The 15,270-nt window shown below is 40.3% G+C and overlaps 1 protein-coding gene across 1 annotated transcript; it reads right to left on the reverse strand.

Annotated features, from left to right (window-relative positions):
* Positions 1-8,556: 8,556 nt before the first annotated feature.
* LOC110164026 (zinc finger protein 319-like) lies at positions 8,557-14,984 on the reverse strand. Its single transcript, XM_055154921.1, has 2 exons — positions 14,698-14,984; positions 8,557-12,974 (listed from the first exon to the last, which is right to left on the reverse strand). Exon 2 carries the CDS (start codon positions 12,902-12,904, stop codon positions 11,192-11,194), a length of 1,713 nt encoding a protein of 570 aa, XP_055010896.1. The 5' UTR covers positions 12,905-12,974; positions 14,698-14,984; the 3' UTR covers positions 8,557-11,191.
* Between the last annotated feature and the right edge of the window lie 286 nt (positions 14,985-15,270).

Genomic DNA, 15,270 nt, shown 5'->3' on the forward strand with positions numbered 1-15,270 from the left:
GAGAAACATTTGCAGCAGGTTAAGCAGTTTTCAAATACAAAGAAAACGTAATTATTTGAGGAATATATAAACAATAGACTGGTTGATGAATTGACGATCTTTACATGATTCATGAATTTTGGACTTCAGGTCATCGTGCAATGGACACTGGGAAGGATTTACTGAAAAAGTGAGCATCAAACCTCCATGTTTGTTTTCCCAGTGGGATGTGTCTATTGACAAAGTCGACCTTTTCAAGTCTTTTGAACCATATCACTTTTGTTTCTGGTTCTGATATTGTCATATTTTAGTTTTGGAATTCGGACATCGTAATTGTGTGGTTTTTGGATCCTAACAGCGGAAAACGGCTCGAGAAATTTGTTTGTGAACTCCATAAGTGCAAAAGGGAATCAGATGTGTGTGACTCAAACCTCCGTTCAAACTGTTTCTCTTCCCAACGGAATTGAAAAATAGTGAAAGGTGAAGGTGATGGGCAGGATTGATCCACAGGAAGAACCAAAAAGGAAACATTTGGCTGCCTAAATCATCCAGCGAACATATGTGGAACGCCATCAAAGCAAAATCCCACGAACTGTGAAAGGCTTGTTGTTCTGTTGTTTGTTTCTGCTCCTCTCCATTAACAAACGGGATTTTGCGTTGTTTCGTTCGTAAAAATCCTGTTTGTTAATGGAGAGGAGCAGAAGACAAACAGACTGAGCTGCACTTTCTTGTTCTTGTGGTTTTACAGCAACATTAAATCTTGGTCTCTTTGCAGTGGAAGGTGTTTCTTGGTGAACAGTTGGAGCCTTTCACTTTGGCATTGATTTTTTAAATTTGTAACCGAGGTTGAGCGAAGGATCGGGATTTTACTTTGCTGACGCTCCACATACAAAATGTTCTCTGTAAACACGGGATGATTTGTTAGGCAAATGTTTCCTTTTTGGTTCTTCCTGTGGATCAATCCTGCCCATCACCTTCACCTTTCACTATTTTTCAATTCTGTTGGGAAGAGAAACAGTTTGAACAGAAGTTTGAGTCACACACATCTGAGTCATTTTTGCATTTATGGAGTTTACAAATTTCTCGAGTCGTTTTCCGCTGTTAGGATCCAACAACCACAACAATTACGATGTCCGAATCCCAAAACTAAAATATGACAATATCAGAACCAGAAACAAAAGTGATATGGTTCAAAAGACTTGAAAAAATCAACTTTGACAACAGACGCATCCCACTGGGAAAACAAACATCGCGATTTGACGCTCACTTTTTCTTCGGAAAATCCTTCCTAGTATGGATTGCACAATGACCGGAAGTTCAAAATTCGTGATGCATTTATTGGTGGTTTTTAAATTTGAGAGTGTAGTAATATCACACGACCAGATGGGGGAGCAAGAGCTAGAAGGGATGGAACAAGACGAGACAAGATTTTAAAAATAATTCCTAATATATAAAGTTTCCAGTTTTTCAATTTTTTTTTTAATTTATGTGATTTCATATTTTGTGACATGATGCTTTTTTTGTCTGATCCAATGTGAACAAAACCTCAAGAGGTAATTTTTCTCACGTGTGCATGATCTTTTAACAATTTTGTCCCGTGAGATCTTGTGAAATTAAATCTTGTCCCATCCCAAGAGCCAGTTTTTGCCCTGAAATATCCAAAAGTTAAATTCACAAATATTGAACCTGATCATTTCTATTAGTGACCAAACCCAAGAACTCACCGCATTACAACAAAAAAAATCTACATCCACATTTGTATTAAACATGACCAGCATAAAAAATGTAACACAGCAAAAAGTGGAGTGTTTAAATTCACTCTTACAGAAACAATTTGAATATTTTCCAATCTGTTCAAGAGTTAATTTAACATGTTTGGAAATGTTAAGTTCCTGTTTAACCTGAAATCAAGAGTTGTATTAACGTTTTGAGAGTAAACGGATAACACTTTGAAGGTTATCCTGTTTTATTTTTACACTTTATTTTCGGTAATTTAAGATGAAATTCTGCACACAGGGTTCCCACTGTTTTTCACTGACAAAATTTTTAAACTTTTCCATGACTTTTTTGAATCGAGCGTACTTTTAGGGTTACTTTTACTCACACAAAGCTGTTTAGTTGTGAATTAAAGAATAAATAACAGTTTTGTAACACAGTTTGTGTAATAATTTATCTGCGTTTTAAGAAAATAAGTCCAATTTTCAGTCACGACACTGGCATCGGTTAAAATCAAGTATCAGCTGATAATTATACCTGTACACAGGGTTCCTACTGTTTTTGACTGACAAAATTTTAAAAACTTTTCCATGACTTTTTCATGACCTAAAGTGAATTTTCCATGACTTTACGGCTCCTACATGTGTAGAATCAAGCGTACTTTTAGGGCTACTTTTACTCTTTTTTTAATTTAAGCGGTTCAGTCGTGATTTAAAGGATAAATAACAGTTTTGTAACACAGTTGGATCTTTTGTATAATAAGTTAACTGTGTTTTAAGGAAATAAATCAAATTTTAAGTCCAATTTTCAGTCACTACACTGGCATCAGTTCAAATCAGGTACCGGCTGATAATTACACCGGTACACAGGGTTCCTGCTGTTTTTGACTGACAAAATTCCAAAATTTTTCCAGGACATTTTCATGACCTAAAGTGAATTTTCCATGACTTTACAGCACCTACATGTACAGAATTGACCCGACTTTTAGGGTTACTTTTGCTCACACAAAACTGTTCAGTCGTGATTTAAAGAATAAATAAGAGTTTCTTAACACAGTTGGATCTTTTGTGTGATAATTTAACTGTGTTTTAAGGGAATAAGTCCAATTTTAAGTCAAATTTTAAGTCACTGCACTGGCATCAATTAAAATCAAGTATCAACTGATAATTTATACCAGTATGCAGGGTTCCCACTCTTCAAAACTTTTCCATGGCTTTTTCAAGACCTAAAGTGAATTTTCCATGACTTCACAACACCTACCTACAACTAAATATGAAATTTTAACTCTTTTCACTCACCTTATGGTTTGGGATTATAGTTTTTTAACGTTTAAAATCCTGTTAGAGCATTTATTGTCGTCTCTTTTAAACAAAAGGCTCAAATGTTGAGAAATAATCAAAATAGCCTCATGAAAACTGAACAGAACACTGGAGTTGTGTGAAAGAGATACTAAAATTCCATGACTTTTCCAGGCCCGGGAAATGACATTTTCAATTTCTATAAGGTTTCCAGAATTTCCATGACCGTGGGAACCATGTGAACAAAACTGGTTCATCCTGGTCTTGAATTAACTTCAACCATATCAACCCCAACTCGAACACTGATTTAACTTTCAAATAGTTAAAATAAAACTTGTAGTGTTGAAAACAACTCTTGACATTTTAACCCTCCAGTTTTTGCTGTGTACGATGACATTAGAAACACAGTAATTTAAATAAAAATCGGCGTTGTCCCACATGAGTCGTATCTTTCCAGCAGCTAAACGTGAATCTGTGAGGATCTGTCTAACCCTGGTGAAGTTTCCTTATTTGTTCAGAAAATACAAAACAAACACGTAAAGGTCCTATATTCTGCGTTCGACAGGGAGTTCGAGCTGTTTTCAGACGCTTAAACCTCGCTGTTTCATTTTTATTTGATAGCTACATTAGAAAACTGTAAACGTACGGAAGTGAGTTATTTCCGACGTGATTTCTGCGAGAGTCACGAGTTTAAATGAGGTAAAAACAAAGTTGCGAGGTTCGAAGCTGAGACGTGCCATTATGAAGGTGATTTGAGCGCTTAGAATTGAAAATATGGGCTTTAAAAACACAGAGGAACACATCTAGATAGCCACCAGATGATGTCACAAGGTGGGTCCAAGTGTTTTGCGCTCAGAATGAGGGACACCGAATGACAATTTGAGTTTTTGGCGCAGTTACTCTGTCTTAAAGGTGCACTGTGGAACTTTACGGGCAGAAGATCCACCACTTGCTTGACTGTTTTGACATTTTTTTCCCAAAATATTCCACAGTATGGCTTTTATTCGAGCTATATCCATGGAAACGAGCGGGCCACGTGACAGGTCAGATCTGTGGATAAGTAGTTTTTTGTGAAATGATAAGTGGTTTGAGAAATAAAAAACACCTGTAATTGAACGAAAGCCAGATATATTTGCTTAACGCCATACTGTTTTTTTCCTGAAATGTTGCACAGTACGGCTGTTATTTAGCTGTCTCCATGGAAACGAGCAGGCCACGTGACAGGCCAGATCCGTGGATAAGTGTTTTTTTGAAATGATAAGTGTTTTGAGAAATAAAAACGCCTGAAATTGAATGAAAATCAAATGAAAACAAGATATATTTGTTTAATGCCGCACTGTTTTTTTTCCTGAAATGTTCCACAGTATGGCTTTTAATTGAACTGTCTCCATGGAAACGAGCAGGCCGCATCGCCAGGCCAAGTGACAGGTCAGATCTGTGCATTTTTGCGGTAGTTTTGAGAAATAAAAACACCTGAAACTGAACGACAATGAAACGAAAACAAGATATATTCGTTGAAATAATGCCGTACTGCGGAACATCCCAGGCAAAGCGATAACATCACCATGGAGACAAGCAGATGGCGGACCCTGCACCGGAAAAGTTACACAGTGCACCTTTAATCGGCAACCAGTTTAAAAGTATGATATTTTTGTTCGTAAAATCAATACTGAAACCGTTTTTGTTTGTTTTTGGAAAAGAAAAAAAAACGAAAATACTGAAAATAAAAATACTGTTTACTTAAGGAAAAAAACACAACTCCAAGTGTATTTTTGATTATTTTGACGGTTTAAATCTCCAGAAAGTTGAAATTTGCAGAATGTAGGACCTTTCAAAACAAACTTGAACTTAACTAGAAGCACTTTTACATTTTCGCCACACAACTCTAGAACAGAACAGACTAGGTTCAGTAGTCCAATAATACACTGTGCACCTTCTATTGCACCGAGTCGAGTCTCCAGGTCCCAGAACCGAGACTCGAAATCAACTCCGTCGCGTCAAGTTTCGGTTTTTAAACACAAACGACAGAAACATGGAAGTGACGCAGAAAAACCTGTCGTGTTTATATCAAGAAAGTTTGAAAAAGAACGGCAAGGTTTAAGGAAATTATGACTGAAATAAACGTACAGATAAAAAGTCGGTGTCACGATACTCAAATATCGATATCGATACTAGGGAAGCACAAATATCGATACTGGAACTGGAAGATTAGCTGGATCGGTATCGGTTCCATGATATCGGTTAAGTCGATATCCTGCATGGAACTTTAATTCCGATCATAAGAATGCACAGATATCGATACTGGCACTGGAAGATTAGTTGGATCAGGTATCAGTTCCTTGATATCGGTGAAGTCGATATCCTGAATGGACCTTTAATTTCAATAATAAAGATGCACAGATATCGACAGATCGATTAGTTGGATCAGGTATGGGAACTGTACAAGTACCAGTAGTTTCAGTACCAGTATCGGATATCGATACTGTTGCTGGAAGATTGGCTGGATCGAGCATCGGTTCCATATCAGTTAAATCGAGATCCTGAATGGACTTTTAATTTCGATATTAAGGATGCACAGATATCGATACTGGAACTGGAAGACTGGCTGGATCGGGTATCGGTTCCTTGATATCGGTTAAGTCAATATCATGGATGGACCTTTAATTTCGATAACAAGAATGCACAGATATTGATACTGGCAAATATTAAATGCTGGATCGGGTATCAATCCCATGATATCGGTTGATCAGTTGATATTGTGGATCGGCCTTTAATTTCGATACTATGGATGCACAGATATCGTTACTGGAACTGGAAGAGTTGCTGGATCGGGTATCGGAACTGTAGCAGAACCAGTAGTTTCAGTACCAGTATCAGGTATCAGTTTCTTGATATCGGTTAAGTCGATATCCTGAATGGACCTTTAATTTCGATACTGAGAATGCACAGATATAATAGAACTGTAAGATTAGTTGGATCGGATAGCGGTTCCATATCAGTTGAATCGATATCCTGAATGGATCTTTAATTTCAATACTAAGAATGCACAAATATCGATATTGGAACCGGAAGATTTGCTGGATCAGGTATCGGTTCTATGATTTCAGTTAAATCGGTATCCTGAATGGATTTTTACTTTTGATAATAAGGATGCAGATATCGATACTGATATTGGAAGATTAGCTGGATCGAGCATCGGTTCTTTGATATCGGTTATGTCGATATCCCAGACCAGCCTTTACTTTTGATAATAAGGATGCAGATATCAATACTGGCACTGAAAGATTAGCTGGATCAGGTATCGGAACTGTACCAGTATCAGAAGTATCAGATATCGATATCGGATATTGTACTTGTAGATGAGTCGGATTAGGTATTGGTTCCATAACAGTTTAATCGATATCCTGAATAGGCCTTTATTTTCGATACCAAGGATGCAGATATCGATACTGATATTGGAAGATTAGCTGGATTGAGCATCAGTTCTTTGACATTGGTTAAGTCGATATCCCGAATGGATCTTTAATTTTGATACTAAAGATATTCAGTATCGCAGATATCGATACTGAAACTGAAAGATTAGTTGGTTCAGGTATCGGAACTGTACCAGTACCAGTAGTTTCAGTACCTGTATCGGATATCGATACTGGAACTGGAAGATTAGTTGGATCAGGTATCGGTTCCACGATATCGGTTAGGTCAATATCCTGAATGGACCTTTAATTTCAATACTATGGATGTACAGATATTGATACCGGAAGATTAACTAGATCAGATATCGGTTAAGTCGATATCCCGTATCGGCGTTTAATTTCAGGATTAAGGATGAACAGAGATCGATATTGGTTCTGAAAGATTAGTTGGACCGGGTATCGGTTCCATTATATCAGTTAAATCAATATCCCGGATCGGCATTTAATTTCAGTACTAAGGATGCAGATATCGATACTGGTTCTGGAAGATTAGCTGGATCAGGTATCGGTTAAGTCGATATTGTAGACGGACCTTTATTTGAATGTAAAACGATTATTTATGAGCTGATTTTGGCCTAGAAAGTCTCAGGATGTTTGAACTTTTACTCAAACAAAACTGTTCAGTCATGATTTAAAGTTTAAATAACAGTTACAAAACACAGCTGGATTTCTTGTCTAATAATTTAACTGCGTTTTAAGGAAATAAGACAAATTTTAAATCCAGTTTTCAGTCACTGCACTGGCATGGGTTAAAAATTATACCAGCACGCAGGTTTCCCACTGTTTTTCACTGACAAAATTTCTAAACTTTTTCAGGACTTTTTCAGGACCTAAAGTGAATCTTTTTAAACAATAAAATCGAAACATAATCATAATAGACTAATGAGAACTTAACAGAACGCTGGAGTTGAGTGAAAGAGATATTAAAATTCCATCACTTTTTAAAAAAAATGTTCATTGAATTTCCATGACCATGGGAACCCTGGGTATAAGAACCGCAAAAGCTGGATTGGTGAATCTTTACGAAGGAATACAGATGTAACGATATCAAACCTCACGATACGATATTTATTCAATATCATGGGAAAGCTCACGATTAGAGATGTAAAAATATCCAAATCTCTCAGTACGATATTTTCACGATATACATCTTACTTCACGATATTTATTGCCATATTTTGTGGTACTAACAAAACTGAATATGTGACTTTTTCCTGTTAAAAGGCCTTGACAAGACTTAATCCAAAGAACTAAGACTTAAAAGTGTTAGAACTGTAATTTCTTCTTGTCGTCTGCACTGAAATGGAGCAAAGGATCATGGTCTATGTAGTTCCCTCTCTTTTTTTTTAGCTTTTGCTGCACCATAACTCTTCATTTACTTATAATTTGATATATTGTGATGGTCCACGATATTATTGTGAGAACTTTGACAATACGATATCTCGATATTTCAGTTACTGTTTAATCCCTAGTAAGGAATACACCCGATACCGATACCAATGCCATGATATTTTTTTAAAAAGCACAGTGATTTTCAGCATTAAATAAGTGTTTTCTTTTTTTTATGCCCATGTATTCTTATATCTGTGTAATCCCTCAGTGGTCCAGGTCGAAACCAGGTTTAAACCAAGTCAAAACCAGGTCAAAACCAGGTCAAAACCAAGTCTAAACCAAGTCTAAACCAGATGGAAACCAAGTCGAAACCAGATGGAAACAAGGTCTAAACCGAGTCAAAACCAAATTGAAACCAGGTCTAAACCGAGTCAAAACCAAATCGAAACCAGGTCGAAACCAGGTCGAAACCAGGTCGAAACCAGGTCGAAACCAGATCGAAACAAGGTCGAAACCAGGTCGAAACCAAGTCTAAACTAAGTCGAAACAAGGTCCAAACCAGGTCAAGATCAGGTCCGTGTGCTCTTATACTTCTTCCGATTCAGCTCGAGATCTTTCTAAAGCTGTTCGGGAACAGTTCTAGTTTTAGTATCGATTCTTTGCTTTTTTCCGATACTTTTAAAATCCCGCGCGTCCGTCGAGTTTGTATTTAATTTAACCGTCAACTTGCAGCGACAGAATTGGCCAATACAAAGATGCAACAACACGTTTTTTAATAGGACACAGGCTATACAAGGTTCACGAATCCACACGTATTTTAACTTTTCGTAGGATGTTTTCTAAAATAACAAAACTATATTACAACAGTGATTAAAGAGTGATAAATATTCATGCACAAACATATGACGCTAACTAGGAATACTATTTGGAAAAAGCCAGCCATTTTTAAACGCTTCGCAAAAAGGGAGGGTTGAATATATAATAATAATATTAATAATAATAATAATAAAGATACAAACTTAAAAACAACGAAACACAACATTGAAAAAAAGGCACATCAAATTCCGTGTTTCAGTTTTTCCGGAAAGTTCTGGCCGTTTCGTGGGGACAAAATAGATTTACTCACATGCAAAATTTCCACAAAAATGAAATGGTAGGGTACATCTTTAAAGAGGGATGGTGGGGAAAGAAAGGGGGGTCCCACTTTCAAAAGTTCAATGTTTCGCTTTGAGTCTTTTCAAAATTCTGAAAATGGTGGACAACACAAATAATTAACCGTTATAATGGGAGGAGGAGGGCGCGAGAGGCTGGCGAGAATTCAGCTTAAGCAAGTTTTGGGCGGCTACGGTGAACAGAAATAGGTTTTTGTTGTGTTAAGTTACTCGAGATTTACGTGAAATGTTTTAGACGCACCGGAAATACGCGCACGTGTCTCCGGTTTTGTTAGGAAATTCACAATATCTTAACAAAGACAGTCAAAATTCAGCTTTTGTTTGTCCGTAATATGAAAAAAAATGTAATAATGTACACAAAAATACTCACTGTGTCTAAAAATGACAAATTCTTGGAAAACCTTCATTTTGTTCTCCAAAATTTGACAGCTGCTTTAGCCGTTTGACAGGATTCGTACTGGCCACGTTATCGTAGAACTAACATTACAACACACTTAAAAAACGTCCATTCAAATACGTTATGCAAAGTTTTATCATTGTTTACATTTACCAAAAAAAGTAGTTTTGTTACTCAAGTTTAGTAATCCGAACTGAACTTGTATTTTGAAAAGCACATTTTCAAAAACATCGTATTTCACCAAGTAGCAACAGTTTAAACGTGTAATTTTGCAATACCTTAATTTTAAAATGTTTGTGTTATTTAACGTTTGATGTGACAGTGTTAAGCAGAAAATCATGATTGTTTTTGTTCACGTTTTAGCCTTCACATTTAAGATTAGTTTTATCTTGATTTAATGTTTTTGAGTTTGATATTTTTACTTGTCTTGGCACAGGGTCCAGTACAAAGAGCGGATAAGAACTGTATAAATAGTTTTTGTTCAACTTATTTTCGAAAATCTTTAACAGGGTTGAACGAATGGTGGTAATTTATTTTTCGGACTATAAGTGGAACTTTTTTTCATGGTTTGGGTGTTTCCTGCGACTTATACTCCAATGTGACTTCTATATTAAAATGTTTGAGTGAAGTGTGGAGAGGTTCTAGTCTTGTGTGTGAGTATCTGCTGCTCCTGTTCCTCCTGCACCACTGTCACTTGGCTCTACTGCGCATGTCTCCTGTAGAAAGAGCCTCTGTCCTGTCTGTGTCATGACAGTCGCTCGCACCATTACTTAAAATTTAAACAAACGACAACTGACAAAAGACGACTGAGAAGACTGAACACAAATGCGCCCAAAAAGAAAATCAGATTCTGTAGATTTACAAACTGCAAGTCGTGAAATCTGCAGCTGAAAATGATAATCGAGCAGCAGAAAGAAAGTTTGGAGTGAGAGAGAAACTTGTGACACCGGGAGGAACTTTCCTGGAAGTCACTGGATGGATGGACAAAGCCTGGACTTCAGTGACACCGAAACCCTCCTGTCGGGATTCAGAAAGGCCCGAATAATTCTACGCAGAAGAGGAATCGACTGGAATCCGTTTACCTCCGGAGGTCGAGTTGATGAAGAATTGAATGAATTTACTGATTTGGAGTGAGATGGAGAGTTTGGTAAACTTGTTCTGTTCTGTTGTTTATGCTATATTTATCTGAAGAACTGTGAAATATGTGACGTTAACAGTCTGTTGTTCTCTCTTGTATTGTTTTTACTAGAACTTGACTTTACACACTGATTTTATAAAACAAATTTCCCCCAAAAAGTGCGACTTGTATATGTTTTTTCTTCTTCATTACACATTTTTTGGCTGGTGTGATTTATACTCCGGAGTAACTTATAGTCCGAAAAATACAGTAATAGTTTTCGTTCAACTCATTTTCGAAAATCCTTTATAGGCCTGAACAAATCAGGGGATATCTAAGTGCGGTTTATCGTTTTGATATTAGGATTCGGTTCAAAGTTCACGTTCTAAAACACGTCCAGAACTGACAAAAAGAAATGACAAACTAATACAAGAAACACATTTCGTAAGATGTTTGTACAGATCTAAACTACGGGTTTTTATGCAGAATAAAACGGAAGACTTTGTCGTTTGCCAATTCCATAAATTTAAATTCATGTTTCAGGTTTAATCCTTGTTGTATTAATTAATCTAGCCCATTTCTGTTCACCGTAACCCACAGGACAATAAGAGCACAATATGTTTCTCTATTACAGTTAAAGTCCTTGCTTAAACCCTAATATTGAACGTAGATGCTAGTTTTCCATATTTTTCTCGTAGTTTTTATCTTTACGAGATGCACTGTTCTTCACCGGGGAAGTTCTCTGCCTCTCCGGTGTGCTGGACCGTGTGTTCCTGAAGAGCGGCCAGATCCATAAACCTCTCCCCGCACCACACGCACTTAAACTGGGTCTCCCTAGAGTGCACGCTTTGGTGTTTCGCCAAATGCTCGCGTTGTTTGAAACTTTTATCGCAGCTCGCGCATTTGAACGGCTTCTCTCCGGTGTGGACCCGGCGGTGGCGCTGGAGCTCGGAGGAATACCGGAAACGCTTCTCGCAGTCGGGGCATTTGAGGGGTTTTTCGCGGGTCGGGTCGCACCGGTGCTGGACGAACTCCGAGGAGGAGACGAAGCGCTTGTCGCAAAGGGAGCACTTTAGAGGTTTCTCGGTGCAGTGCGAGTTCTGGTGGCGCTGCAGAGTGGAGTTCTTCTTGTAGCCTTTCCCGCAAACGTCGCATTTGTACGGTTTTTCCACTTCGCCGCCGCATTTGTGCCTCAGCAGCTCCCCCGACTGGCTGAAGGACTTCTGGCAAGACGCGCACTTGAACAGGCTCTCCATCCCGTGCACTTGTTGGTGGTAGAGGAGATGCGAGGGCTGGAGGAATCCTTTGTCGCAGAGGTTGCATTTAAACGGTCGATCCGCCGGGTTTTTGTGCGTGCGGCGATGGCGGACGAGCGCGTACTGCTGTTTGAAACTCATCTGGCATTCCTCGCACTGAAACGGCCGCTCTTCCGAATGCGTGCGCTCATGCTGTCTCAAATCCGAAGGGCGTTTGAAGCTTTTCCCGCACGACCCGCAGCTGAAAGGACGCTCCCCCTCTGGCTGACACTGGTGGTGCAGGAGCTCTGAGGACTCTTTGAAATGCATCTCACACAGGTTGCACTTAAACAAATGCTCGCCGGAATGCGCGTACATGTGGCGTACGAGGTGGGAGCGGTGTTTGAAGCTCTTTTCGCAGACGGCGCATTTGTACGGCCGTTCTGAGCTGTGCGTTCTCTGGTGGTGCGCCAAATGCGACGACTGGCTGAAGCTTTTGTCGCACTGGTCGCATTTGTACGGTTTCTCGCCGGTGTGAACTCTCTCGTGGCGCGTTAGCTCGGAAAGATGCCGGAAACCTTTGTGGCACACGGAACACTTGTACGGTCGGTCTGGCGAGTTAGCTTCGAACGCGGGGGGAGAGGATTCGTCGATGGAAGCTACTCCGCCGGACGCTTCGCCGCTCGACGGTTGCTGCGGGTTGGCTGCGGAGGAAGTGGGCGTGACGTTGCCGGATCCAGGGCGGTAGGTTTTCTCACAGATGGAACACTTCATCGGATTGTTTCCATTGCCGTGCGAGTTGTGATGCTGCGCCAGCGACGTCAACAGAGAGAAGCCCATTTTGCAAACGCCGCATACGAACGGTTTCTGCTCCACCTGGACGCACTGATGCTCCAAGAGGTCCGTGGCTTGGCTGAATATCTTCATACACTGCGTACACTGGAAGGAGCGATCCTGGGTGACCATACACTGATGCTCGTGAGGGTTGGCGAGGTGGGAGATGTCCTGACCGCAGGCGTTGCATTTGGTCACCTGCATCTGCGTCTGCTGCGCTTGGACCTGCTGGAGGGTGGAGGCGTCGGGCTGGAGGACCACTCCGTACACGGTGCAGCCCAGAGCGTTCTCCGCCCCCTGGGGAAGAGTGTGCACCACGGCCGGGGCAGACTGCTGCCACGCCTCCGTCATTTTGACCTTTTGAAGGATTCACACAGAGAGAAATCAGCAGAGAGGCAGAGGCAGGAACTCACAAAAGGATCTGCAAAGACAAAGACAAAAATACAACTGTTTATTTAATGTTTCACGAGTTTAAAGGTGCACTATTCATGGCTTTCAGCTTCATGTTTTATGTAATATATAAATATATATATTTATATATTACATAAAACATTTTTAAGTATTATATATATATATATATATATTATATACATATACAAATATATAATATACATACATACATACGTACATATACATATATGTATAATATATATGTATATATGTATATTTGATTCAACTGTTTATCACTATGGTAATGCTCCTAACTTTTCATCGTTTTCATCCATGGAAAACTTTCGTGCTGAGAAGTGCAGCTGCTTGTCTCTGTTAAGTTATTACTTTACATTAAATGTTCCACAGTATGGCATTGCATCATTCTTGCATTATGCAATGTGTTTATTTGATTTAAAAATACCTTGAAAAACATACATTGTCATGTTGAGTGGGGTCACCTCTTCACAAGGCTCATCTTTAATATGGCATCACCTGCTTGTCTCCACGGAGACAGATTAGTGTAATGCAATACTGAGGAACATTTCAAATAAAGCAGTAACATCTCCATGGAGACAGAGTCAACATCTATTAGTGTAAACTACACTACTATAAATAATGTTCTAAACACCACATTGTGTTGAATGAGGTAAAAGGTTTAGACTTTAACTCTTCATTACAGTTCAATAACTCACATTTACCTGAAGCAGTTTTTATACATTCTATTTGTTTGTCAATTTTTCCCAAAATTAAATCACTACAAAATTACGGGCTGTGACTGAGCTGTAATTCTGAGCCACACATTTGTAAAATTGCGTGTAATTGTTAACAATTACCTTCAAAGAGAGAGACTCCTGCTTATGAATAACGAGGCAAACACCTACTTAGTGAAACAATGGCTCTATGTGCGCCGTTTCACGACAAATCCATCAATAAATCTTTAGCAGCGATCGATCGCAGCGGATCGATCCTGATCCTGAATGATAATCTGTGTTTAGGACGCGGAGGACAGGAAACTGATTTTGTTTGTTCATTTGACAGGGATGCAGAGAGAGGAGCCTCAGCATCCGACAGAGCCGCGGATCACAGGCCCAAAACAAATCAATGTTTAATTCATCCACAAAAACATCACATTTGTGTGATTCCACGGAGCGGGTTTATTGGAGCTGCGCAGGATCCAGCGGTGTCCGCAGATCAGCCCGAGGGGGGTTGGTCTATTTCCTGGCGACAAATTAAATAGCGGTTCATTTTGATGCATTTTATTCGTTCATTTGCGCATTTTATCGACATGTGCGCACGAACACGAATGACACTCCTTTATCTGATATTTAGAGGTGAAACACGGGTTAAAACACGCAATAAACTCTTGTTTGGCGCAGAAATTGAATTTAGCGTCAAAAATGACGTTAGCACTGTGGCTAATGCTAACGATGCTAACTAGTTAAACAAACGGAGGGTCGGAAATCAAAGGAAAAGATGAGAAAATCACAAAACAGCAAAACTACTGAATGCACACATCAGAGCGCGGGGATTCAAGTATAAAACGCATTTGCTCTCTGCAGACAGAGGCTGTTTCTCGGGGAAAGCGGAGCCCCAGCGGCCGAGGCCTGAGAGCGGGGTGTCGTGAAGCCTTCAGCGGGAGGAGGGACGCCTCCAGCCCGCCGAGCGGAGCCGCACCGCCGGGAGACGAACACCGACAGCACCGGGGCACTTACCGCGGGTTTATGGGAGCTTGTGCGCGCCGTGTGCAGCCTGCTCTCGGGGGCTCTCCGGGTGCGCGGGTCTGGGGCCGGGGCTGGTGCAGGGGATGCGGCTGGAGCCGGACGCCATCCTCCGGAGCACGGACACCGGAAACCGCAGCCGAGCGCCGCTGCAGGGGGAGGGGACGGACCGGGCACGGGGCACAGGGGGCAGAAAACCTCAGGGAAAACGGACTAAAGGCAAAGACAGTCCCGCTCAGAGGGAAATAAAACCACCGCACAAAGAGTCCGTGAACAGGACACTGGAGGGCCCCATTTCTGCCGCCAGGGGGCGCTGTGTGAATAGGCCTGCAGACGGATCTGTGTCAGGGGCGTGACTACAGACACAGGCTCAGAGGAGGCAGGGAGGGCACTAATAATCATAGTAATAATGCCCCGGACTTCTCTCGAAGCTCTTTACATTCATGCATCCAAACTCTAACCTCAGACTTTAGCCACAGCTGCCCTGGGGCAGACTGACAGAAGAGGCTGCCAATCTGCACCATAGGCTCCATCACCCAACACTTACTCAGACCCCACATTCATGTT

The sequence above is a fragment of the Boleophthalmus pectinirostris genome, unplaced genomic scaffold (genome assembly GCF_026225935.1).
Source record: "Boleophthalmus pectinirostris isolate CB_2022bp ecotype Guang Dong unplaced genomic scaffold, ASM2622593v1 HiC_scaffold_19, whole genome shotgun sequence".
In the NCBI taxonomy this organism is placed as follows: Eukaryota; Metazoa; Chordata; class Actinopteri; order Gobiiformes; family Gobiidae; genus Boleophthalmus; species Boleophthalmus pectinirostris.